Genomic DNA, 23,077 nt, shown 5'->3' with positions numbered 1-23,077 from the left:
TTGGGTAAATAACTCGGGAGTAGAGTTTCTGGCTTGTGTGCTAGGGGAGTATTTGACTTTGTAAGAAATCACCGACCTGTTTTCCAAGACGTCTGTACCATTTTATGTTCCTCCCAGCGCCAGCAGATTAGAATTTTAGCCGCTCTGCGTCCTTGTCGGCACAGAGTATTTTCAGCTTTTCCCATTTCAGCCATTGTAGGGGCGAGTCGTGGTGTCTTGTGGTTTTCATTTTCTTGTCCTCGGTCGATGTTTATGCATCTTTGCATGTGTTCGTTGGCCGTTAATATATTTTTTTGTGTGAAGTGTCTGTTCACCTTTTTGCCCTTTTTTAAATTTTTTTTTTTTTTCAACGTTTATTTATTTTTGGGACAGAGAGAGACAGAGCATGAACGGGGGAGGGGCAGAGAGAGAGGGAGACACAGAATCGGAAACAGGCTCCAGGCTCCGAGCCATCAGCCCAGAGCCCGACGCGGGGCTCCAACTCACGGACCGCGAGATCGTGACCTGGCTGAAGTCGGACGCTTAACCGACTGCGCCACCCAGGCGGCCCTCTTTTTGCCCTTTTTAAAAGGTGGATTATTTGCCATCATGTAATTGACTTGTTACAGTTCTTTATATATTCTGGAATCAAGTTCTTAGGTGCATATATTACAATTTTCTCCCATTCTGGGCCTGGTGTTTTCCTTTCCTTAACAGTGTCTTATGAACAGCAGGTGATATAATTTTGATGACATTCCAGTGAGCTTCTTATATTTCTTCTTTTTTTTTTTTAATATTTATTTATTTTTGAAAGCGAGAGAGCGTGCGCAGAGGGGAGGCAGGGGTGGGTTGGACAGAGGATCTGAAGTGGGCTCTGTGCTGACAGCTGGGACGTTTGAGAATTGCCAGCCCCATGGAAAAGGAGCTGAGAATAACAGGGAAAATGACCCTGAATAGAACAGAGATGATTGCTCAGTCACTGGTCCTGTAGCCCGCCACCGTGTGCCCACTTCAGATGTGAGGCTCCTGGGCGGTCAGCAGGAGGCATCCGGCCCAGGCTGGACGTGCCCACACAGGCATCTGGTCGTCCTTGCCGGCCTCGATGTCCATTGACCAACCAGTGATTCTGTGACGCCCCCTGCCCTTCAGCCGGTCCCGAGTGGGGTGAGGACAGCGTCAGCCACTCCTCCTGACATGTTGTAGTTTTCAGGGTCTCAGGGTGCGTTGTGGGGGTTTCCTGTGATTAGTGCCACCAGAGATGTGTTTTGCATCTGAACCCAAGAACAAGATGCTGGGAGGAAGGGCCAATCACAGATCAAGAAAGAATTCTGACAATTAAAAGTATATTTAAAGAAATTAACTCAGAATATAGACCAAGAAAGACAAAATCTGGGAGAAAATCTAAGAGACGTGGAGGGTAAATCAGGATGTCCAATTCAGTGGTCACATTCCAGAAACATACAGTGGAAAACAGGAAGGGGAGACTATTGAGATGGCCCGGTCGCTTCTCAGGACAGGGACTTGAGAGCAAAAGGCCTGCAGAGGCCCGAGCGGCAAGCGGGAGGTGTTTCAGAGGCATCTGGAAACCCACAGAGGGGACACGGGACACAGCCTGTCCCGCTTCCCAGCCGCGGCTGAGGACGGCAGGTGGGTCTGCCCACGCAGGGGCGGGGAGACTCCTGCAGATGCCAGGCTCCGGGGAGTCTCCGGGGAGCAGCTTTGCGGGCCCGGCCTGTGACCGAGGCCTCCACCTGCAGCCGCCTCCGTTCCCTTCCAAGTTCAGAACGGTGGGAACCGAGAGACTGGAGCTGGAGAAGGCCTCCAGGAGGATGGGGCCCTGAGCTGGCAGCCTCCTGCTCCTCGAGGGCTCCGCTGGAGCCGGTGGGCCTGGTCCAGGCTGGGGCTGGGCTTTCAGCCCCCCGGAGGGGCGGAGGGGTGGAGGGGTGGAGGGGTGGTGTGGTGGAGGGCCTTCCCCGCAGGAGCACACCCCAGAGGAAGGGGCTCGGGAGCCCTGGCGAGCGCACAGGGGCCCGTGAAGAGCAGCCCGGGCAGAGCGTTGAGCCTGGAGAACGAGAGTCAGTCACGCTGCCCGAGTGGACGGCACTAAGGGGTGGGAGGGAACAGAGTGGCACGAGGGGAAGGGAAGGGCACAGTAGCCGGAAGTCCCGGAGAAACAGCGGGCTGCCCATCTGAACCAGGCTCACAGCTCACTGGTGGTCCACAGTGAGTGTTCTAGCCTCATGATCCTCATGATGCCGCAGCGATGTGTTAGGTTCAGCCTGTGGGGGGAGCTTGGGGGACAGGAGGCGGCCTCCTCACAGAGCAGGCCTCACAGACCGTGGTTGCCACGTCAGGACGTGTGGGATGGGCCTCTCTACTGCCCATCCTGGCGAGGAGCCAGCAGAGAGCACAGGACACAGGCGGGCTCACGGTGGCGTGGGCGTGCTACGTGGAGACGCAGCGGGAACCACCTGGAAAGCTGTCGGCAGCACTGCGCCCGTGGAGGGGCAGGATGAGCGGACGGGAGTCCCCGTCCCAAGCCCCCAGCGGGTCTTTGTCTGTGTGCCCCCAGGACAGGCCCAGTGGCTCAGCGGGTGCTCACGTCCATTGAGGCAATCTGACACCACGGGCCCGCTGAGGTGCTTTAGACGAGCGTGACAGGCCGTGTCTCCGATGCGGGCGTGGCGCCCCTGCCGCAGGGAGGATCTCTGCGTCCTGCCGGCTTCGGGCCCGCCCGCCTGGCGCCTGGTCGTGGCCGTGACTTCTGCTTGGGTACCGCCGCCTCTTCTCACCGCGGTCTCTTCCTGATTCAGGAGCTGCTGCTGGAGCTGGAGTCCGAGCTGCAGAAGAGGGAGCACGAGTTCCGCCTGCAGGCTGACCGCATGAGCAACGAGGTCCTGACGCACGAGCTCAAGGTGCGGCGGCCCTCGGCCGTGACAGTTCCCGCTCGGGAGCAGCGAGGCCGCCTCTGGCCCGGGCGGTGGGGTGATGCGACAGGAGGGCTGGCGCCACTGCTCTGGTTGCCCCTGCCTGGGGAAGTGGGCTCCCACCCGGGTAGGCTGTCCCCCCGATTCCCACGAGACCCCCCGCCATCCACCTGTGTGCTCCACGAGCTCGGCTGGGCCGGTGGGGGGTGGTGCGCATCCATTTAGGACGGAGGAGGCCAGGCCAGTGGTTGGGGTCCGTGTGTGGCTCTTGCCCCCGGCCAGGGTGCTGGCCGCCCTTCCTGAACGTGGGTTCTTTAACACACCAGCCAGGTGCTGCTGGGGCACACTAGCGTGCACGCCCGGCCTTTGGCACGGACACAGGGACCAGCCCTGAGGGAGCGGGAGGTGGTGTGGGGGAGCGGGAAGCAGGGCTGGCACCTGGCCCGAGGCCGCCACCCGTGTGGGGTACACCGCGTGGGCGTTCAGCAGGTGCCTCTGAGAGACCCCTGCCGTAGTGCCCAGTGAGGGTCTTCCCAGGCCGCCAGCCTTCCCACGGTGCCGCGGTCCAGGGGGCAGCACCCAGTCAGCCAAGGGCCCCGAGAACCCTGGCAGTTCTGCGTGGCTGTGTCTAGGCCGGGCAGGGCCCAGCCCAACCTCACCGTCTGGCCGGGACCCTAGCTCTTCCCTTAGTGCCAGCCGCACCCCCACCCTTCCCCCCCCCCCCCCCGCCAAGGAGCACCTCTGCATGGGTACCACAGCCCCACCCCCAGAAGGCCCCACAGGGACCCTCATGAGGCCGCCTGGTGACTTCTAGGAGTCCCAGGCCAGACAGCAGGCAGCACGCGCGGGGCCCCACCCTGGGCTCCGCAGTGGGGTGGGCGCTGCCGTCAGCGGAGGGCGGCGGGGGTCGTGGGGCCGGGGACACGCACGTTGCAGGCCCGCCCGTCCCCCATCTGCCCTGCGGGGCTGTTACACAGGCCGCAGCTGACACACACCAGCCGATGGGGCGCTGCAGCCGTTACGTCACCCGCAGCTTACGGCCGAGGAAACCGAGGCCCCACAAGGTTCTTCCGAGATGGAGCGTGTGGGGAGCGCGGTCTTCCACTCTCCACCTGAGTGCTGGATTCGAGTGTTTAGTATTCGCCGATGAGGCAGGAAGCCAGGTGCGGGCGTAGCACTGTGCCGGCGCCAGTGGGCCACGGGCCCGCCCAGGTAGCCGCGCTGCCCCACACGTTCGCTGCGCGCTCCTCACGCGTGAGCACGGCCTCGCGGTTTTGTCGCCTCTTGGATGGTAAGGTTTCTTCTCTTTCCTCAGGTTGTTCTAGTTTCAGCCTCATTTCGAATTCTCTCTCCCTCGAAGGTTAAACGGTTGGACAAGGAGCTCGCGGCTCTGAAGGAAGCTGCAGCACGGGCCGCGGAGTCGCTGCGGAGCGCTGAGGCCGCGAACTCGGAGCTGCGGGACCAGCTGCAGCGCGGCGGGCAAGAGCTCAGGGACCTGGCGGCGGCCAAGGACGCACGGTGCGGAGCCGCGCCTGCCTCCTGGGGCCAGGCCCGCGGGGGGGGGGGGGGGGGGGGGGGGAGGCTCTGCTTTTCCCGCTAACGTTTCCTCCGCCTCAGGATCAAGGACTTAGAAGGCCAACTTCACTCGGAGCAGCAGGCCAGGAAGAAGGAGGAGGAGGCGTTCAGGAGGAAGTGAGTGTCCGCCCTGGCGCGCGGGGTTGGATCCAGGCGGAGGCTGCCGTCAGCCTGGGCCGTCTGGCCTTTGAACTCACTGCTCGGGATTTTCTCAGTGGTGCTCAGGCTTTTTGGCGTTTCAAAACTTTTAAACTTAAAAGTCGTATTGGCCAGTTTGTTAATTTTAAATTTTTTTTTTTTTTTCAACGTTTATTTATTTTTGGGACAGAGAGAGACAGAGCATGAATGGGGGAGGGGCAGAGAGAGAGGGAGACACAGAATCGGAAACAGGCTCCAGGCTCTGAGCCATCAGCCCAGAGCCCGACGCGGGGCTCGAACTCACGGACCACGAGATCGTGACCTGGCTGAAGTCGGACGCTCAACCGACTGCGCCACCCAGGCGGCCCTGAGTTTGTTAATTTTAGATTGCAGCAACAAACGTCACTGTAGCGATAAGGGCGCCTCTCGTTTTCCTTGTGGCCCCGCGCCCTCTGGCTTCTCAGGAGCCCCCTCTTCCTGCCGAAACACTGATCGCTTACCTCGGTGTGGGCCGTGTGCCCCCCGCTGCCTGCCGGGTGTCGGGGTGGCCCAGTGGGTAGGCGGCGGGCCCCCTGGGGCAGCGACCCTAACGAAGCGCTTGGTGGCCCGCCCAGGCTGAGGCGTGTGAGGCCAGCAGGACGAGGAGGGCGCAGAGAAGGCACAGGCTTCTGGGCGAGTCCGTGCCCTCGGGAGCAGCCCGGGTGAGCCCGAGGGGGCAGCGTGGGTCCGGCCGTCCAGCTGCTGCGGGACTGCCTCCCGTTCCCTTTTCCAGAGAAGCAGCACGAGACTGCATGTGATGCACGCGTGTGGCGATGGGGAAGCTAGTCGGGAGCGAGAACGCGGGGGGCTGTGGAGCAAGGGCGACCCGGGGGCATTCATGTGGCCGTGGTGTTTGTGCAGCACGTGCTTGCAGAGGAGAAAAGCTTTACAGCCCGCGTGCTGCCCGTTTGCACCCGGAGTTAGAGCCCCCTGAGCTGGGAGCTGCCTTCCAGACACCATCGACCTGTATCCACCTCGGCCCCGGGCCCTGCGCACACGACTGAGAGGGTGGGCCTCACTTGTGCGCTCCCGCTGGTGGCGTGTGGGTGCCACAGGCACTGCAGAACGTGGCCTTGCTTGAACCCGTAGGCCGGGAGTGCTAGGACCTCTCGCTTGGCGCGCTGTGGCCACTGGCCTTTGGCTTGGGCGGCCGTGGAAGAATTTGGCACTTTCAGAGTCTTTTGAATCATAAATTGAAATAATTTAAAAAATGAATATAATTAAAAAAACTTATCTCTGAGAGAGAGACAGAGTGCGAGCAGGGGAGGGGCAGAGAGGGAGAGACACAGAATCCGAGGCAGGCTCCAGGCTCCGAGCTGTCAGCACAGAGGCCAGTGGCGGGACCGGAACCCACAAACCGTGAGATCGTGACCTGAGCCGAAGCCAGACACTTAACTGGCTGAGCCCCCCAGGCGCCCCTGATCTTTAGCGTATCAGAACTGTTGGCACCAAGAGGTAAAAGTGTTCAGGAGCACCTGGCTGGCTCCCTCGGTGGAGTGTGCAGCTCTTGGTCTCAGGGTGGTGAGTTCGAGCCCCACGCTGGGGGAAGAGATGACTTGAAGATAAAATCTCTTGAAAAAACAAGAAGTAAAACCGTTTGGTTACTGTTTAAAACGTATTGAAACAATCCCTACCATTGATTTAAAAGTACGTGAACCAGCCTTACGTATGACTTTCCTTTTTCTCCTGCCCGAACTCCCATTTTTACCTGACTTCCTCAGGACCTTTGTCCGAATATAATGAGTTTTTTTGCCCTTCAGAAATTTGAACTCCGTCACCTCTAACAACAATATGTAGATTTACGTAAACTGAAAACGGCACTGACTGGGGTCACCAGGCTTTAGGTGTCCTGAGAGGGTTCTAAGCGCAGGTCTTACGATAGGACGTACTTTACGAAACAACATAACATAAAATTCAGTAATTACTAAGTAAACTGTAAAGTCTCCTTAGGAACACCCCTCTCAGGAGGCAAGACGTCCCCACCTCAGTTTGCAAGCAGACTGTGTGGGGCTGGCCACCTCGTCACGCTCACGGCCAGAGGGCAGCTAGGTGGGTTCTCCGCCGCATCTCCTGGGCTCTGAGCGCCTTCCGGTTATGTGCCTGGATCCACCTGCTGGCTTCTCGTCCGGAATGGTGTCGTGTCCTGTGTCTGCTGCTCACGTGGCAGCGCCTCCACGTCTGTGGCTGGCCACGTGTCTGCGTATGGTCGGCAGGACCGTCCACGTTCTCCGTTTCCAGAAGCTTAGATGAGAGGCTTTTTTAAGACTTACTCTGTGACCGTTCCATAGACCAGGTGTCTTTCCACTCAGCGGCACTTTGTGTCTGGGAAGCTGGGACGTTGTGACTCGAGCACGTTTGCCAACACGATGTTTACACAGTAAGATGGTTTTTATTTTGTCGCAAGCTTTACCATTTCTCTCTAAGACCTCAAGCTTGCAGATTTAGGGAGAACGTTCACCAGACCACCCAAACAGCAAAACCCACCTTCGCTGTGAAACCGTTAGCTGGTCAGGCGGCTCTGCGAGACCGTATCTCTTCATTTTTCAGTCCAAGCAAGTGAATCTGTCTGTGTTTGGAGGAGTGTCATTGAAACACCGAGAATTCTAGGACACACCTCGTGAAATGTCACGTCCTAAAGCGGTCCAGACGAAGACAAATTCACGCTAGTATACTTGGCACATTTTAAAGCGCGTTATCGGCACACGCGGATGCTTCGCCTCGGAACCTGCCGTGGGATGATGCAGCATCCCAGGCGGCAGATGGGGCCACGGCGACGGAAGGAGTAACCACCACCACGCGGCGCAGTTGGAAATGACTACTCATTTCACCAGCCGTCACGATCGGACTTTCCCGGTTTGACGCAGAGAAGGGCATGTGCTGCCAGAAAGTAACAGGCACAGCAGCCAGCGTGTGTTTGTGTCTTTGCCGATAGAAGGTAGAACATCCTGACCAGGTTGCACGGTGGGTAAGATGAGGCTTGATTGTAGTTAGAACGAAAAGTACATAATGTGACCTGACAGAAAGGCTTCACCATTTCACCGGGAGATGCTGGTGGAATCTAAAAGAAACCACTAGAATTATATTTTTGGGGCTTTCAACTTTTTACCGAAACCAAGTGGAATAAAAGCATACAAAGGGCTGAGCGTTGCCAGTCAGATGTGCACACGACACCTGCCAATTTGGTGTGGGGTCAAGACGGGCGTCTGTTCCAGTGATGGAGTTCTGGTAAGTTTGGCGTCTCCCAGCAGAGACAGAAGCGGCCGCCGTCCCCCGGTCCCCAGTCACAGGAAAGGCATCCGGGTCCCGGACTGATGGAGAGTGACGGCCACGTCCCACCTTCAGGAGCTGCTAGGAAAACCGGTGAGGGTGCTAGTGATGCTGCTTTGCCGGAGCCCCGGCTTCCGGGGCTTTTCTTCCGGGGGCGCTGAGCTCCAGAGTCGGGCCAGGGGCCGCTCAGCCAGTGTCCACCCGGCGAGTGTCCACACGGCCGGGGGGCCGGAGCTTCCTTGGCTGAGGACATGAGCACGACAGCCCCAGGTCCAGGGTACGAGCAGGAGCGAGGAAACCGCGGGCGAGGTGCCTGGGGACTGGAGCGGGGCCCACGCCAGCTGCCGGGGCCCCTGCTTGTGTTTCAGGCACGAGGCGCTGGACCACCTGGCCAGGGAGAAGGACGCGGTGCTGGTGGCTGTGAAGGGTGCCCACGTGGAGCAGCTGCAGGCGCTGGAGGCCAGGGCGCTGGAGTTGCAGGCCCACGGCGACAGCCTCGAGCTGCAGCTCCGCGGGGCAGAGCGGAGGCAGGCCGAGGCCTTGAAGGAGAAGGACGCCGCCATGGACAAGTGAGTGTGGGCGGGCGGGCCTGGGCGCGTTCCTGGGGCTCTCTGGTGGTTGTCTTCCACCGTTTCTCGTCCTTTTCTTCTTTTGAAACGGTGTCGTTGCTATGTATGCGGTCATTGTGGTAAAATACACACAACCTAAAGTTTTCCGTCCTAACCACTTGAAGCCACAGTTTGCAGGCACGGAGCACACGCACGTTCTTGTGTGCAGCCTTCACCGCCGTCCGTCTCCAGACTGTGTCTCGGAAAGTGGACGCTGTCCCCGCTAAACCCCAGCTCCCCCCTCCCCCTGCCCGGGGCCCACCATCTCCTCTCTGTCTCTGTGAACTTGACCCCATATGAGTGGGATCCTGTAGTACCTGCCTTTTTGTGACTGGATCATTCCACTTGCCAAGATGTCCTCAAGGTGCGTTCATGTTGTAGCCTGTGATAGCAGTCCCTTCCTTTTTTTTTTTTTTTTTTTTTTTTACTTTCGAGAGAGCGTGAGCAGGGGAGGGGGCGGAGGGAGAGAGAATCTTAAGCAGGCTCCACGCTTAGCTGGATGCCATGAGCCTGGGATCATGACCTGAGACAAAATCAAGAGGCAGACACTCAACCAGCTGAGCCACCCAGGAGCCCCGAAGATTCCCTTCTTTTTCGTGGCTGAGTAATATTCCGTTGTGGGGATGGGACCGTAGTTTCTTTTTCCGGTCATCTGTCAACGGACATTTGGCTCATTTCCACATTTTAGCTATTGTGAATAGTGCTGCTGTGATCGTGGGTGTGCAAATATCTATTCAGGTCTCTTCTTAGAATTGTTTTGGGGATATACCAGAAGGTCAATTGCTACATGGTAATTCTGCCTTTAACTTTTTGAGGAACCACCACCCCGTTTTCCACAGCGGATGCGCTGCTTTGCACAAAGATTCTAATTTCTCCATCAACTGGTTTCTTCTTAAACCCGTTTTTCTCTCCAGCATCCAAGCCAAGTCACGCCACGTAAGCAGTCGTGTTCGCCTGTGCACAGTGTCCAGGCCGCCGTGTGTGCACACGGGACCGTTGGAACTGGACTCAGTCTCCTGGCTGCCAGTGAGGAAGAGGCTGTGTTTCCTGACGATGGTTAAGACAGTTAAATCGGTCGTTTCTCGGGTTCACCTTCCTTAGCAACTGGCTTTTCCTGTCTGTCTGGGAAATGTTCCTGGCTCTGCCGAGTTACATTTCCATTTTGGAGGACGATGGCTCTGACAACCACAGAATACAGGGAAGTCAGAGCTTATCCAGGAAGGTTTCCTTGGGTGGAGCGTGCGGTCTTGTTGTTTGATCTGTTCATGCACGCAGCAGTAGTTGGAGAAGCAGAAGGGACAGTGTGATGGGCAAATGTGTTCCCGCTGTCCCTCCTGCTGGGAGGGCTCTGCCGGGCCCTTCATGTGGCCGCTGTCGGGATCTACAGCGCTGCCTCGCGTGGAGGCCGTGGGCCGGCCTCCTTCTGCCTGCACTCGCCTTGTGGTGTGTCCCTCCTTGTGTTCCTCCGTGCGACCCAGGGAGTGTGCTGTGGCCCAGTGCTGCCTGGGACCGTCCCTGCCCTTTCATACTGAGACAAAGGCTGTTTGAAAACCAGCAACAAAAACAGCCCGTATTTTGGGCTTGTTACTTTGTCCGGCCTATTTGTGATGATGAACGCCACAGTCGAGAAGCAGTGGCCCCAAGGTGGCTTTGAGAGAACCTGACCACGCCCTGTGCCGCCATGTAACCCACGATAGACAGACACAGCAGGCCACAGAGGCCGTGCCACTTCCAGGGCCCACGGTTGAGGCGCAAAGAGATAGAGGAAATTATTTAACCCAGTGCATCCAAGATACTGTCGTGTTACACAACATTAACAAGTAATCAGTATAAAAACTAATCATTTTTTACCTGACAAAAATTATTACTGAGATATTTTGTATTGTTTTGGTGCTAAATTTTGAAGCCACATCTCGGTTCGGACCAGCCATGTGCTCGGGAGCTGTGTGTGGCCCGTGGCCCCATGTTGAACATCACGGGCCTGAGTGCTTGACTGCGGGGGTCCAGGACCTGGAAGGGTGGGTCCTCACAGTTCCAGAGTGCGGACCTCACGGGGCTGGGTTGTTCTTGGCACGTTGGAGCGGCAACCGGGATCGCATTCGGGAGAGCAGCAGAACCCTCGCGGTATTCAGATAACTTGGTAGGTGTTCGCTGGAAACTGAGAAGAGACAAAAATATAGTTCCAGAGTTCTGGCGACTTCTCTCGCGGTTCGGGAGGCCCGACACACACACGGACTTGGTAGGAGCAGCGTCCGGGATAAGAAGAGGAAGTCCATACGGGACGTGCCTCTTGATGTTGTTTGAGGCCTGGGCAGGTGACTTCCCGGGCGGCCAGCTGCCCTGTTTCCCACCTGGAAAGTCAGAAAAAGCCCCAATGACCGGTTTACCTGCTGGCTGGTATCCTTTGCCCCTTAGCATAAAGTTGCTGGCGGGTGGGTGATGAGCACAGTTACACTTTAGAAATCCAGATCGGGTCCCGGGTGTTCTGTGTCCATCCAGCTTCTCTGTGACATGTGGCCGACAGCGTAGCCGGAGGAGATCGCTTACGTCCCCCGTCAACGTCAGACACTCGGTGCCGAGGCCCAGATCCCACGGGGATGCGGCTCCAGGGTAGCGCACACCGAGGGGCGCCCCCCAGAGCTTGGCCCTGGGGCCGAGCCCTCCTCTCCTGTCACCTGCAGGTGTCTTAACTGGTTTCCAACTTTTAGCAGCCCTTTGTGATCTTAGTAAGAGGTCAATATGAGTTTGTACGGATTGTACTAGAAATAATTTGTTCAACGTATGTGAAGAAAAACGGACTTTTTCCTGTGGCTAAGAATGACACTGGAAACTCTATACTCGACAGCCTTTCTTACTCCTTTGAGAATGTCTGTGACTCCAGATTTATTCCATGCTGTGTCCAGGCAGGTTAGCGGTACAGCCCGCGGAACCTTGATGTCCACTGGTCAGCCTTGATTTCCTCTGGAGGTGTGGGTTCTGTGCCTTTCCCTATAAGGATGGGGAAGGAAATGGGCCAGGGCCACAAACGGGGTCAACACACAGCAGGCGGCCTTTTGTGCGTCCAGACTGTTGCTTCCCTAGCTAGTTAGTATCTCTAGGTGTCGTCTCTAAAGCTTTTCTTTTTGGGATATTTATCCAAGTGTGGTGATTCTCCCAGGTGGCGTAGGGGTTCCTGTACAACCTCGTTTTACCGTTCAGTTTGAAAACCTGTAGTGAGCGTCTCCATGTTGAGGGGCTGCGTGCGGCGTGGCCCAGGTGAGCCACACGGCACCACCTCAAGACCACAGGCTCCGCCAGCCTCCGTGGCTCGCCTTTCCCTGCACGTCTGGCACGGACCTGGCGCGTTGTAGGTGCTCAGTCGACGGCTGGGTGGGAGGCACCGATGGTGGATACGTCTCGCGTGGGATGGTTTCCTAATCTAGGCAAGGAGGTCTCCACCCTGACGCGGAAGAGACTCCGGTGTGCAGCGTGCCCTTTGAGGGCTGCACGCGCGTGTGAGCCTGTGTGCTCGGGGCGCCGTGTACAAGAAAGCTTGAGCGAGTGAGTGAGTGAGCTCCACGCCCACGTTCACAGGGCTTCCCTCCTTCGTGCAGACTTCGTGAAGAGGCGTCGGCTCTAAAATCGGGCTGGGATGCCCGGGTCGCCCAGCTGTCCAAGGACCTGATCTCCAAGGACCTTCAGATTCAGGCGCTGCAGGAAGAGGCAGTGGAGCTCAAGGCACAGCTGGCCAGGTGCCAACAGGACGTCGGAAGGTGACTGCCCCCGGGGACGTTCCCGAGATGCTCTTCTCACTGCGCGCCCCGTGGGGGCCGGGTGCCATTCTAGGTGCTAAGGGTACAGAAGGGAACGGAGTCGAGGCCCTGGCCTCACATCCGATTGTGGGGAAAAGACGAGAAACAGGACAGAGAAGGGGAGTGTCTGGTTGTGAGAAGGGAGAGCCAGCAGGATGGGCTGATGGGGGGCGGCCAGCGGAGGCCTTTCCCCGGAGGTGGTGTCGGGTCTGGAGCCGGTGCCGCGGCAGCTCTCCTGCCGGGTCCTGTGTGGGGAAGCACCTCTTCGTGTGTCCTGTCCCACCCCCGTCTCCTCTCATCCAGCGGATGAACGCTGGAGTGAGGGTCACGTTCTCTTTCTTGAGGAGTAACTTAGATATGAGGAAACTCGTTTCGGCTGTGCGGTTGGAGTCCTGACCGGCATGAACACCTGTCAAGCAGGCCTGTAGTCAGGACCCGAAACCTTCCCGCCGTCTGGCATGTCCTCACGCCTCGCGGCCGCCGCCCACCTGCGCCGGCCCCGCCGCTGCGCGTCCCTTCTGCCCCGTCCGCGATTCCGTCTCAACGGAGTCATGCAGCATCTGGCTTCCCGTGGTATTTATTTGGACATTTATTGCAGGTTTTCTGTTGTTCTGTCTCAGTTTGGGGAATTGGTGTCTTTCAGTGAGTTTGCCCGTCTCGTCGAATCGTTGACTGGATTCAGTGGCATAAAATTGTGTATCGTGTTTGTGTGTCTCGTCTCTGACGTGTGCAGAATCTGCGGTAACGTCCACTCTTGTTTTGGATGAGTCTGGCTGGAGGCGTATCAGTTGTATCGGTCTTTTCTTTAAGTCTGTTTATTTTGAGAGAGAGCACGAAAGGGGGAGGAGGGGCAGAGAGAGGGGGGAGACGGGGAATCCCAAGCAGGCTCTACACTGACAGCACAGAGCCCGACGTGGGGCTTGAACTCACGAACCGTGAGATCGCGACGTGAGCCGAGGTCAAGAGTCGGACGCTCAACCACCCAGGCGCCCCAGTCGCGAAGTCTTTTATTAATGCGTTTGCATTTAGGATTGTTACGGCTTCTTTTATTTATTTTATTTTATCTTATTTTACTGATGTAAGTGATCTCTGCACCCAGCGTGGGGCTCAAACTCCTGACCCCGATATCAGGAGCTGCACGCTTTTCTGACTGAGCCAGCCAGGCGTCCTGGGTTGCTGTGGCTTCTTGGTGACTGTCCCTCGATTAGCAGGAAGCAGCTGTCTTTATTCTGGATAGTCCTCCTCCTTTCTTGTCTGCTGTGTCTGATGTCAGTACGGCACTTGGGTGCTTCCTGCCTGGTGTTTGCGTGCACACCCTTCCACGCACTGACTCTGACTCGTGCTGAGGTCAAGTGCATTTCTTACCGATCGCACGTGCTGTGTCTTGCCTTTCCTGTCTCCCCTGACAGCTCTGCCCATTCACTGGACCGTTTAGATCATTTAATTTAATGCCAGGATTGATGTGTTTGGGTTTAAATCGCCAACCTGCAGTTGGTTTTGTATTTTCCTCGTATTTTTTGTTCCTTAATTTTTCTGCCTTTTAAAAACTCAGTCGAGGGGGTGCCTGGCTGGCTCAGTTGTTTAAACATCCACTCTCGGTTTCAGCTCAGGTCATGATCTCACAGTTTGTGAGTTTAAGCCCCTCATCAGGCTCTGAGCTGATAGCGGGGAGCTGGCCTGGGAGTCTGTCTCTCCCTCTCTCTCTGCCCCTCCCCTGTTCGTTCTCTCTCTCTCTCTCTCTCAAAAATAAACAAATAAATTTAAAAATAAATAAATAAATGGATAAACAGTTGAGTGTTTTTTAGGATTCCATTTTATTTCCACTGTTGTCTTATATAAACTTTTTTATTTATTTCATGGTTGTTCTAAGATTCACAGAATGCATAGTTTGCCGTTAATAACGTCTAGTTCTTTGTGTGTAATATAAAATCCTTACGACCTCCTGTTTCTCTTCACTCTCCTTTGCTGTTGTCGAACATTTTATTTTTGTGTACATCTATAATTACATACGTTGTTTTTGTTGCTTTGATCCGATAATGTCCTTTAATTAAAGGCAAAAATTGAAAGAAAAGCTTTATGCTTTTTCCAATATTTATTTCTGATGGCTTTTCATTTTTTAAAAGTCAAATTTAGGGCACCTGGGTGGCTCAGTAGCTTAAGTGTCTGACTCTTGGCTTCGTCTCAGGTCCCAATCTCATGGTTTGTGAGTTTGAGCCCCACTTTGGGCTCTCTGCTGACAGCACAGAGCCTGCTTGGGATTCTCTCTCTCCCTCTCTCTCTCTCTCTCTCTCTCTGCCCCTCCCCTGCTCACGTGCTCTCTCTCAAAAATAAAAAATTTTTAAAAATTAAAAAAAAAAACAGTGAAATTAGAGAAAAGTCAACTTCAAAGTTTCCATAAGGTGTAATCTTTCTTCAGCCCCCAGACGTCCTTTGACGCCCCTCCCAGCGCAGCCTTGCACTCAGCCCGTTTGTCCGAATTTCTTTGCCTTATCTTTCTGAAGCGTGTTATTACTCGATGGAAAATTCCAGGCTGGTGGTGTTTTCTTCCCGTTGAAGACGACTTGTTCTCTCCTGGCACTCGTTGTTTCTCAGGAGGGGTCCGCAGGCACCCTTTGTTCCTCCACACGTGTTGTGCCTTTTCCTCCCGATTCGTGTTTTTCCCTTTATCGTTGGTTTGTGGTGATTTGATTGTTCGTGTACGTAGGTGAGGTTCTGCGTGCGTCCCCTGCCGCGGTTTCCACCGGCCTTTCTCTGCTTGCCCCCTTTCTCCTGGGAGTCCTAGGTGCCCGTGCGTTAGCATCCCCTCGGTCAGCGGCCTTTCTCGCTGCCGTGTGTGATCGGCCCACTGAGGCTGAGGAGTTTTCATTTTCACCTTTCTCCGTCTTACGTGTGTGGTTGCTTCCTGTCCCCGATCATATTCACGACGCGGTCCCATCCCTCTTGTTTCTGGGCCCTTCTCGCTTCCTTGTGCCTCTCGCCAGGCCCGCTGGTCGGATGCGGTGCCCTTGTGCGGAGAGCGTCAGGGCTTGTCCGCCTCCTCCCGCACGCGCCGCCTTCTGTTCCGGCCGCAGCCGGTGGCGGCACAGAGCCTGCACACGGCGCCCTCAGGTCCCGGCCGTCGGGGCCTCGCGGCCCGCGGCTGCTTCTGCGAGGCCGGCAGGAGCCCCCCTGCAGCGGGCAGGACGGGGTCTTCGAGGGCCTCGCTAAACAGGGGCCGCCTGTCCCCCGCACTCACGCCCGGTCACACTCAGGAGACGTGTGCAGAGGCCCCCACCGCGTGGCGGGCGAGAAGTCCAGGGCCGGGCTGGCGCTCGCTCTCTCACCCTCAAGTTTGCTCCCCCCCCCCCCCCCCCAGTGCCCACCGCACACAGCGTGCGCTGCCCCGTTCCAGCCCAAGGACGCGCGTGCCCCCAAGGCGCCGGGTTTCCTCCTGTGTCCCCTCCGCTGGGACCTCTGCAGACCCGTGTTCCGTGGACGTGGGGCTGCTGGCTTTCGGAGATCTCTCTCTCTGGCCTTGCGGCTCCGTGCGCTCTGTGCTGCACACGCCCCCGAGCTCTCCGGGGTCGCTCTCCACAGCTCCGAGACCCTCACACCTTCTCCAGCGGAAGCAGCTTTCGTGCTTTTCCTCAAGTTTGTTCGTTCCTTCCCTTCTCTTTCTTGGTTCTTCTCTTTCTTGAGGTTGATCTTCCGTGCTGCTGGTCTCCTCGGTTCCCGGGCGTCCCTGCTGTCTGCCCGGCTCTGACCCCGAGGCTGCCCGGGGACTCCACTTATCCTCCGTGTCTACACGGCAGAGACTCGTCCCGGCTGCCGTGCCGCGAGACCGTCGCGTGTCAGCAAGCGCGGGAGGGACCCGAGTGCGGGCGGTGGCGCCTCCCCGCGCTCTGCCACCTGCCACGCACCTTTGCTTTTCGCTGCGAGGGGACGGGCCTCAGGAGGACGTCGGCGTCCCCGCAGGTATAAGCAGCAGCTGCTGGCGGCGGCGGAGCGGGAGCAGTGCCTGCAACGCGACAAGGTGCAGCTGGAGCTGGACTGGCGACACCGCTGTGACAGTCGCGAGAGGGACCACTACCGCGCGTCTGAGGACTTGCTGCAGGCTCTGACTGCCGCGCGGGACCAGGTCTGTGCCCCGCGTGGCCCTCGCACTCCCTCCTGCGCTGTGGCACCGGTGGGGGCGGGGCGGGGAGGCGGCTCTGGGCTCGCGAACCCCGCCGAGCAGTTTGACTTACAACAAAAATTACAGCAGCGGAAGGTGTCCCTGTCCTGCCCGCCAGCCTTTTACCCGTTTGTTTCTTTTCGAGAGCGTGAATGCACGTGAGCAGGGAACGGGCAGAGACAGAGACAGAGACAGAGACAGAGACAGACAGAATCCTAAGCAGGCTCCAGGCTCTGAGCTGTCAGCTCAGAGCCCAACACGAGGCTCAAACCCACAAACCGTGTGATCGTGACCTGAGCTGAAATCGAGTCAGTCGCTCAACAGACTAAGCCACCCAGGTGCCCCCGGCTGTTGTATTTCTTACTGCGTTAGCCTGTTTCCCATTAAGAAAACTGCCAGGAGGATCCCTGCCCCCTGTGCACAGGGGACCGGGCGGAAAGGGCCGCACCCCGAGCCTGATGCTGCCGCCCGGCCAGCCCCGACCGCCGCCTGGTCCTGGGCCGGGGGGGGCCGCTCCCTCGCGCGCCTGCTCTCTGCTCCCGACACGAACCGACTCCCCCATGTCTCCCCAGGTTGCTGCCAAGCTCCAGGAGACAGAGCGGACGCTGTGTGACCAGGAGGTGGTGCTGAAGGCCTTGACCCTTGAGAGAGACCAGGCCGTGCAGGCGTTGAGGACACGCGGGCTTCTTCCTGAGAAGGAGGTGCGGGTCGGCACGGCCGCCCCCCGCCCTGAGCCTCCCCCGGGGACGCCGCTCCCCAGCCCTCTCCTGCGCCTCCCCCGCCCCCCCAGCCGTGGTGGTGGGAGAGCGGTCCCAGCGGCACCAAGTCTCCTCAGGTGTCGGCACAACGGGGGCCAGTCTGACACCTGAAGTTGCTGAGGTGACTCTGGACTCAGAGTCCAGATTTCAAGCGGACCCCACGTTGAAATCTCAGGCCCCGCCTTCAGACATCACACCACGCAGACGCCTAGCGTGAGGTCGTGTTTTATCCGCGGAGCTGTCGCGGCAGATCTCCGCCATCCGGGTGCTGCCCGAGAGCCTCGTCTGTGCCCCGGGTCCTCTGACGCGGAGGCCGGTGCCGCAGCCCCAGAGACGCAGGGACCCCGCGTAACAGTTTGCAAGGAGCGGAGCTGGGCTGCGAGCCCGGATGCCCGAGGGCCACGGTCGGGGGTGGGGGCAGGGGCAGCCTGAGGCGGGGGCGGCGAGAGCCGGAGGGGCTGGTGGGGGAAGACTCCTCCAGGCCTGTGAAGAGTTCCTGTTTCTTGCTTTACATGCAGCGAAACGCACAGACCTTAAGGGCACAGGTCAGTGAGTTTGACGTGAAGGACCCATGGGCCCAGCCCTCCAACAAAATGCAGAGCATGTCTGTCGCCCTGGAAAGTTGGCCGCACCCCTTCCCGTTGGCCCCCTGCTCACCCCAAAGGCAGCAGCTGCTTGGACTTCTAGCTGGTCGTAGGGACCTGGGTGGGCAAGGTTTGCTCTAGGATGATGCAGTGGCCACATGTCTGTAGACCTGGCTTCTGACCAGTGTTAAGATGTTGGCAATTTGGGGCACCTGGCTGGCTCAGTCGGTGGAGGGTGCAGCTCTTGACCTCAGGGTCATGAGTTCGAACCCCACACTGGGTACAGAGATCACTAAAGCAAAAGGGTATCGGTAACTTGTCCTGACCTGTGTGCAGAAGCCAGGACCTCTACTTGTCTCAAGGGTTTTAGGTTCTAGCACAGAGTCAGAGGGGACATTTGATGATTCTGTCATGGTCACTCGTGAGAATTGTCAGAACGCAGGAAATGGATCCCGTGTCTGTGTGGGCATCTGGGCAGGAGCCTCTGCCCCAGAGAGAACGTGGTGCCGGAGGCGGAGGTTTCTTCAGGCCTCGGCATCACAGGGTGGGAAGGCCCGTGGGGAAGGATCAGCGGGTGGCAGGGACACCGGTGTCCTCCCTGCCACGTCGCTGGCCCCAGAGCCAGATCACTTCCTCATTTTAAAAGTTGTAAATAAGGCTTCCTGTCCTGCTAGCTTTGTCGGTTTTGGTGCTGACTTTGGAGAATTCAGCGTGTCATCAGACATCCAGGAGGATATCTCAGGGTGCAGCAAAGGGCTCTTTTGTGACTGAAGCCTGGGTCTCTCCGGGGAGGGCAGAACTAACAGGTTAGACTTTATCCCAGAGACACGCAGCTTCACCCGTGGTGTCTGAGCCACCTGACATACAGCCGTGGCCGTTTTCTCCCCACACAGATCTCGCTGACGGATAGCTGGCCAGAGCCTGACGCTGACTGAGATGCCTGTGGGTTGCATGGTGGCCCCGAAGGGACAGGCCCAGTCCCAGCCGCCAGCTCTTTTGAGATGCAACCTTACTTGGAAGTAGGGTCTGTGTGGATGTAACCAGTGCAGACGAGGTCACGCTGGAGCAGGGAGGGCCCTAATCCAATAGGACCGGCCTCCTTATAAAAAGAACACCACGTGGAAGACAGAGTCGCAGGGAGAGGGCCACGCGCCGACAGAGGCAGAGGTGGGAGTGACGTGGCCCCAAACCAAGGGACACCAAGGTTCTCTGGTAAACACCAGAAGCTGGAGGAGGGAGGAAGGAGTCTCACCAGACTCTCCGAGGTTTGCTCCCAGCCTGAGGCGTGTGCCCCGTAGCGAACCCCGGCCCGTCGTGGGGCTCGCCTCGGGACCCCTGAGAGAAGCTGTGTCGCCGGGCTGCTGGGAGGTCTGGGAAAAGCCCACACGGGAAGGTGCCGGCCTGACCCCGCCTCAGACCCCATCCTCCTGGTCCCAGGGCCCTTTGTTCAGTAGTCTGACCTCCGTCCCTTCATGAAAAGCCACTCAGCCAGTTGTGCCGGGTGACGGAGCTTCGGAAGTGCTTGGGAAGACCTTCCCAGCGGAGCAGCCTCTCCCACCCACCGTGTCAGCCTGGGGCGGGGGCGCATGCAGACCGGGGGGGCACGTGGGCCAGGCCGAGGGTGCACAGCGCGCAGCTCCCGTCCTCGCCGGCGGTGGCCCGTGCTCGTTGCGGAGGGGGGGTGGGGGACCCGGGGCCTCTGGCCGCGCCCTCTGAGGACGGCACTCAGCCCGCGGTTGGTGTTCGAGGCGGGCTGGGCGCCGGGAGTCCCGCCGAGAAGGTTGTAGCCCGCTAGCCACGCCAAGAAAACACTTTACTCCTGTCCACAAACGCACACGCATTTGACCCCGTGTCGGGGGCTGGGAGCCGAGGCAGGCGGGACGCGGCAGGACGCGCCCCAGGGCTGTGTGCAGGCGCCAGCTGGCGTGCCGCCGCGGTCTCAGAGCCGGGACCGGGGGTGGGAGCTATGCGCGGGTCGGGCTGACACGGTGGGATGAGCCTCGGATGCGAGCCCTGCAGGAGGCGGGGCGCCTGTGCTCCCGCTTCGAGGGTGTCAGCACGTGGGTGCCGAGGCTGCCTCGCAGGCGTAGAGGCGGGTCCTGGGCAAGTACGAGGTCAGGGGCAGCGGGCGGGGTCTCTAAGGAAAAGTCGGGGGGATGAGCCGTCAGGTCCCCGCTGTGCCGCCCGGCTGCGTCTTACCTGTGTGGCGGCCCCTTCCCACTGGCAGCGCTCGGCACGGACGTGCGCGTGGGGCCTCAGCGGGGACCGCATCAGTCACGCCCCCGGTGGTCATCCCAGGCTCCGGGGGGCAGGCCCTCCCCGTGCAGAGCTGCAGGGGAGAGAACGCAGCCCGGGCCACGGAGGCTCCGGCGCCACGCGACGTCACAGGTGAGGTCGTGCCTCCTGGAGCTGGCTGGGCTGCCCGGGGGTTTTGGGGCTGATGCTGTCATTCCACTTCATAGACGAGGAAGCCAAGGCCCTGTGAGGGTGGTCCCTGCCCCACGTGTGGCACAGGGGACGTTCGAGCGGGGCCAGGCCAGCGCCAGGGCCGTCGGGTTCTGCTGTCGTGCCCGCGTGGGAGCAGCTGTGAGGTTTTGCCCAGCAGCCACGGAACGCCGTGGCGGGCACGAGGGCAGGAAAACAGGTCGCCCCTCCTGTCAGCAGTGTGAGCGGCAAGCGGGGGGCGGAGGAGTCAGGGCTGGAAGGCAGGGCAGGTGCAGAGCAGAGCCCGCGAAGGCCTCGACGAGGGGTGTGGGAAAGCTGGGTCCGCGCTCAGTAGAAGAGCTAGCTTCCTTCTGGAAGGAGAGGGAACGTGCGGCCACTGCGGGAATTCGACAATTTCAGTTTAGGGGAGTGGCCTTGGGGACCAGGTGGACCCGGGGTCCAGCTCGGCTCCCGTGTGGCCTCCGTGGCGCTTTTGGGAGACGCGAGCGAGTGCCCGGAGCAGGGTTAGCACGTGGCGGCAGCACGGACAGCGTGGTGGCCGGGTCACCCCTCGTTACCTCGAGCGTCCGTTCCTGCATCTGATGCGTGCTCTTTGTGAAGCATTAAAGGGGGCCTGTGACCCAGCACCTGGCCCGCTGCTGGCACCAGCTGGGGGAGCCCGCTCGCGGGGCGTGGGGGCGTGTTACCACTCCTGAGGACACGGAGGTCGCACGTGGTCGCACCGTGCAGGCATTCTGGTGTTTTCTCTTTTATTTTTTTTTATTAAAAAAATTTTTTTTTAATGTTTATTCGTTTTTGAAAGAGAAAGAGACAGAGCACGAGCGGGGGAGGGACGGAGAGAGAGGGACACACAGAATCCGAAGCAAGCTCTAAGCTCTGAGCTGTCAGCACAGAGCCCAACGCAGGGCTCGAACTCACCGACTGTGAGCTCATGACCTGAGCCGAAGTCGGACGCTCAACCCACTGAGCCACCCAGGCGCCCCTCTGGTGTTTTCCTAGTTACTGCTCTCCCTGGATCTCGGTATGTGTCCCTGTGCACGTGCTGTTTCTGTATAGTCTGTGTTGTGCTGTGTAACTGGGATTCCTTTTTTTCATTTCTCCAGCCATTATGTTTCATGTCATCGTAATTCTTCAAGACACTTCGCAAATGGTTGTGTATTTTACCATGTGGCCCTCCTCTTCCCAGCGCCTGCGGAGGTGACTGGCACCTGTCACCCTAAGGCTGCACAGGCACGTGGGTGCCTCCCTCTGAGCTCGGTAGCAGCTCACCTTCTTGGGTAGCGAGGTGCCGCAGGGCTGGCCAGAGCCCTCCTGGTGCAAGCAGAGGGGGGCCAGCCACCAGCCGGAGAGTGAGGAACTACCGTGTGTGTGTGTGTGTGTGTGTGTGTGTGTGTGTGTGTGTGTGTGTGTGTGACGGCACCCTGGGGCGGCCCGCCTGCCTGCTCTCAGGGTCAGCGGAGGCAGGCAAGGGGAGGGGTTGCAGGGGAGGACGCCGGCGCTGTCTGTGGGAGGGGGGCCCTGCAGGGGAGGAGGTTCTGTCTGGGGGGGTGGTCCCTGCAGGGGAGGAAGCGGGCGCGGTCTGTAAGTGCGCATCCCTGAAGGTGGGGGCCCTGCCTGGGCTCATGCAGGCCAGGCCAGGCCGCAGGGCTCAGTTACCTGCCCCCTTGTGTCGGGCACCCCGGTCCTGTGCTGGCATGGCGGCAGACGCTGGCTTCCTGGAACTCATCTGATTTTCTGGTTGTTTGCAGCCAGAAGCAGGTCCCGCTGCGGTGAATCCTGGTGGTCAAAGGTAGCGGCCTGTCTCGCTGTCATTTGGAAGGACACAGGCACTGACTGTAGGATTCCGAGGCGGTAGGGCTTTTTCCTTCCTGTGTCTCGGGGCTCCCGGCGGCTCTTGTGAGAAGTTGGCAGAAACCTCGTATTTGCGCCTGTGCACGCCACCTAACATGCTGTGTTCCTCGGATTGCTTTTCTGATCCTTTTTTCTCTTTATCTGTGATTTTTTAGCAAGTTGATTATGATGTACTTTTTGATATGATTTTCTTTGTGTTTATTTTGCTTTGGGTTTCAGTGGACTTCTTGGATCTGTGGACTTGTTTTCATCAAATTTGAAAATATTTTGGCCAGGGGCACCTGGATGGTTCCGTTGGTCAAGCGTCCGACTTTGGCTCAGGTCATGATCTCATGGATCTTGGGTTCGAGCTGAACGTCAGGCTCTGTGCTGGCCGCTCGGAGCCTGGAGCCTGCTTCAGATTCTGTGTCTCCCTCTCTCTGTCCCTCCCCTGCTTGCTCTCTGTCACGTGCTTTCTCTCTCCTTCAAAAGTAAATAAACGTTGAAAATATTTTGGCCAATATGTCCTCTGCCTCCTATATCTGGGTTCTTGGGTCCTTGCCCTGAGCCGGCTCCATGCTGTTCTCAGGGTCACCAGGCCTCTGTTGACTCTCTTTTTGGCCTTCCCCTCTGCTTGGCTGAATGCTTTCTGTTGCTGTGTATCCGCACTCACTGACCCTTTCTCCTGTGACGTCTGGTCTTAGGCCGCCTCTCTAGTGAATTTTTTTTTAATTATTTTTTTAATGTTTATTTATTTTTGAGACAGAGAGAGACAGAGCATGAACGGGGGAGGGTCAGAGAGAGAGGGAGACACAGAATCTGAAGCAGGCTCCAGGCTCTGAGCTGTCAGCACAGAGCCCGACGCGGGGCTCGAACTCATGGACCGCGAGATCACGACCTGAGCCGAAGCCGGACGCTTAACCAACTGAGCCACCCAGGTGCCCCGTGAATTTTTTATTTTTAGTTTATTTATTTACTTAGAG

General features: G+C 58.3%; 1 protein-coding gene across 6 annotated transcripts in view; it reads left to right on the top strand.

Annotated features, from left to right (window-relative positions):
* Window positions 1-23,077, top strand: part of CCDC57 (coiled-coil domain containing 57) — a 104,312-nt gene that overhangs the window by 18,875 nt on the left and 62,360 nt on the right. For 5 of the 6 annotated variants that reach the window (XM_045489951.1, XM_045489950.1, XM_045489952.1 and 2 more), the window contains exons 4-10: window positions 2,793-2,894; window positions 4,267-4,424; window positions 4,524-4,598; window positions 8,294-8,494; window positions 12,127-12,285; window positions 16,279-16,441; window positions 17,050-17,178. In XM_045489951.1, the coding sequence (XP_045345907.1) occupies window positions 2,862-2,894; window positions 4,267-4,424; window positions 4,524-4,598; window positions 8,294-8,494; window positions 12,127-12,285; window positions 16,279-16,441; window positions 17,050-17,178 (918 nt within the window). In that variant the 5' untranslated portion in view covers window positions 2,793-2,861. Of the gene's footprint in view, window positions 1-555; window positions 2,203-2,792; window positions 2,895-4,266; window positions 4,425-4,523; window positions 4,599-8,293; window positions 8,495-12,126; window positions 12,286-16,278; window positions 16,442-17,049; window positions 17,179-23,077 lie in introns of those variants that run through there. The other variant, XM_045489955.1, reaches the window with a different exon arrangement.

The sequence above is a fragment of the Leopardus geoffroyi genome, chromosome E1 (assembly GCF_018350155.1).
Source record: "Leopardus geoffroyi isolate Oge1 chromosome E1, O.geoffroyi_Oge1_pat1.0, whole genome shotgun sequence".
NCBI lineage: Eukaryota > Metazoa > Chordata > Mammalia > Carnivora > Felidae > Leopardus > Leopardus geoffroyi.
This window is presented reverse-complemented; position numbering and strand designations above follow the sequence as displayed.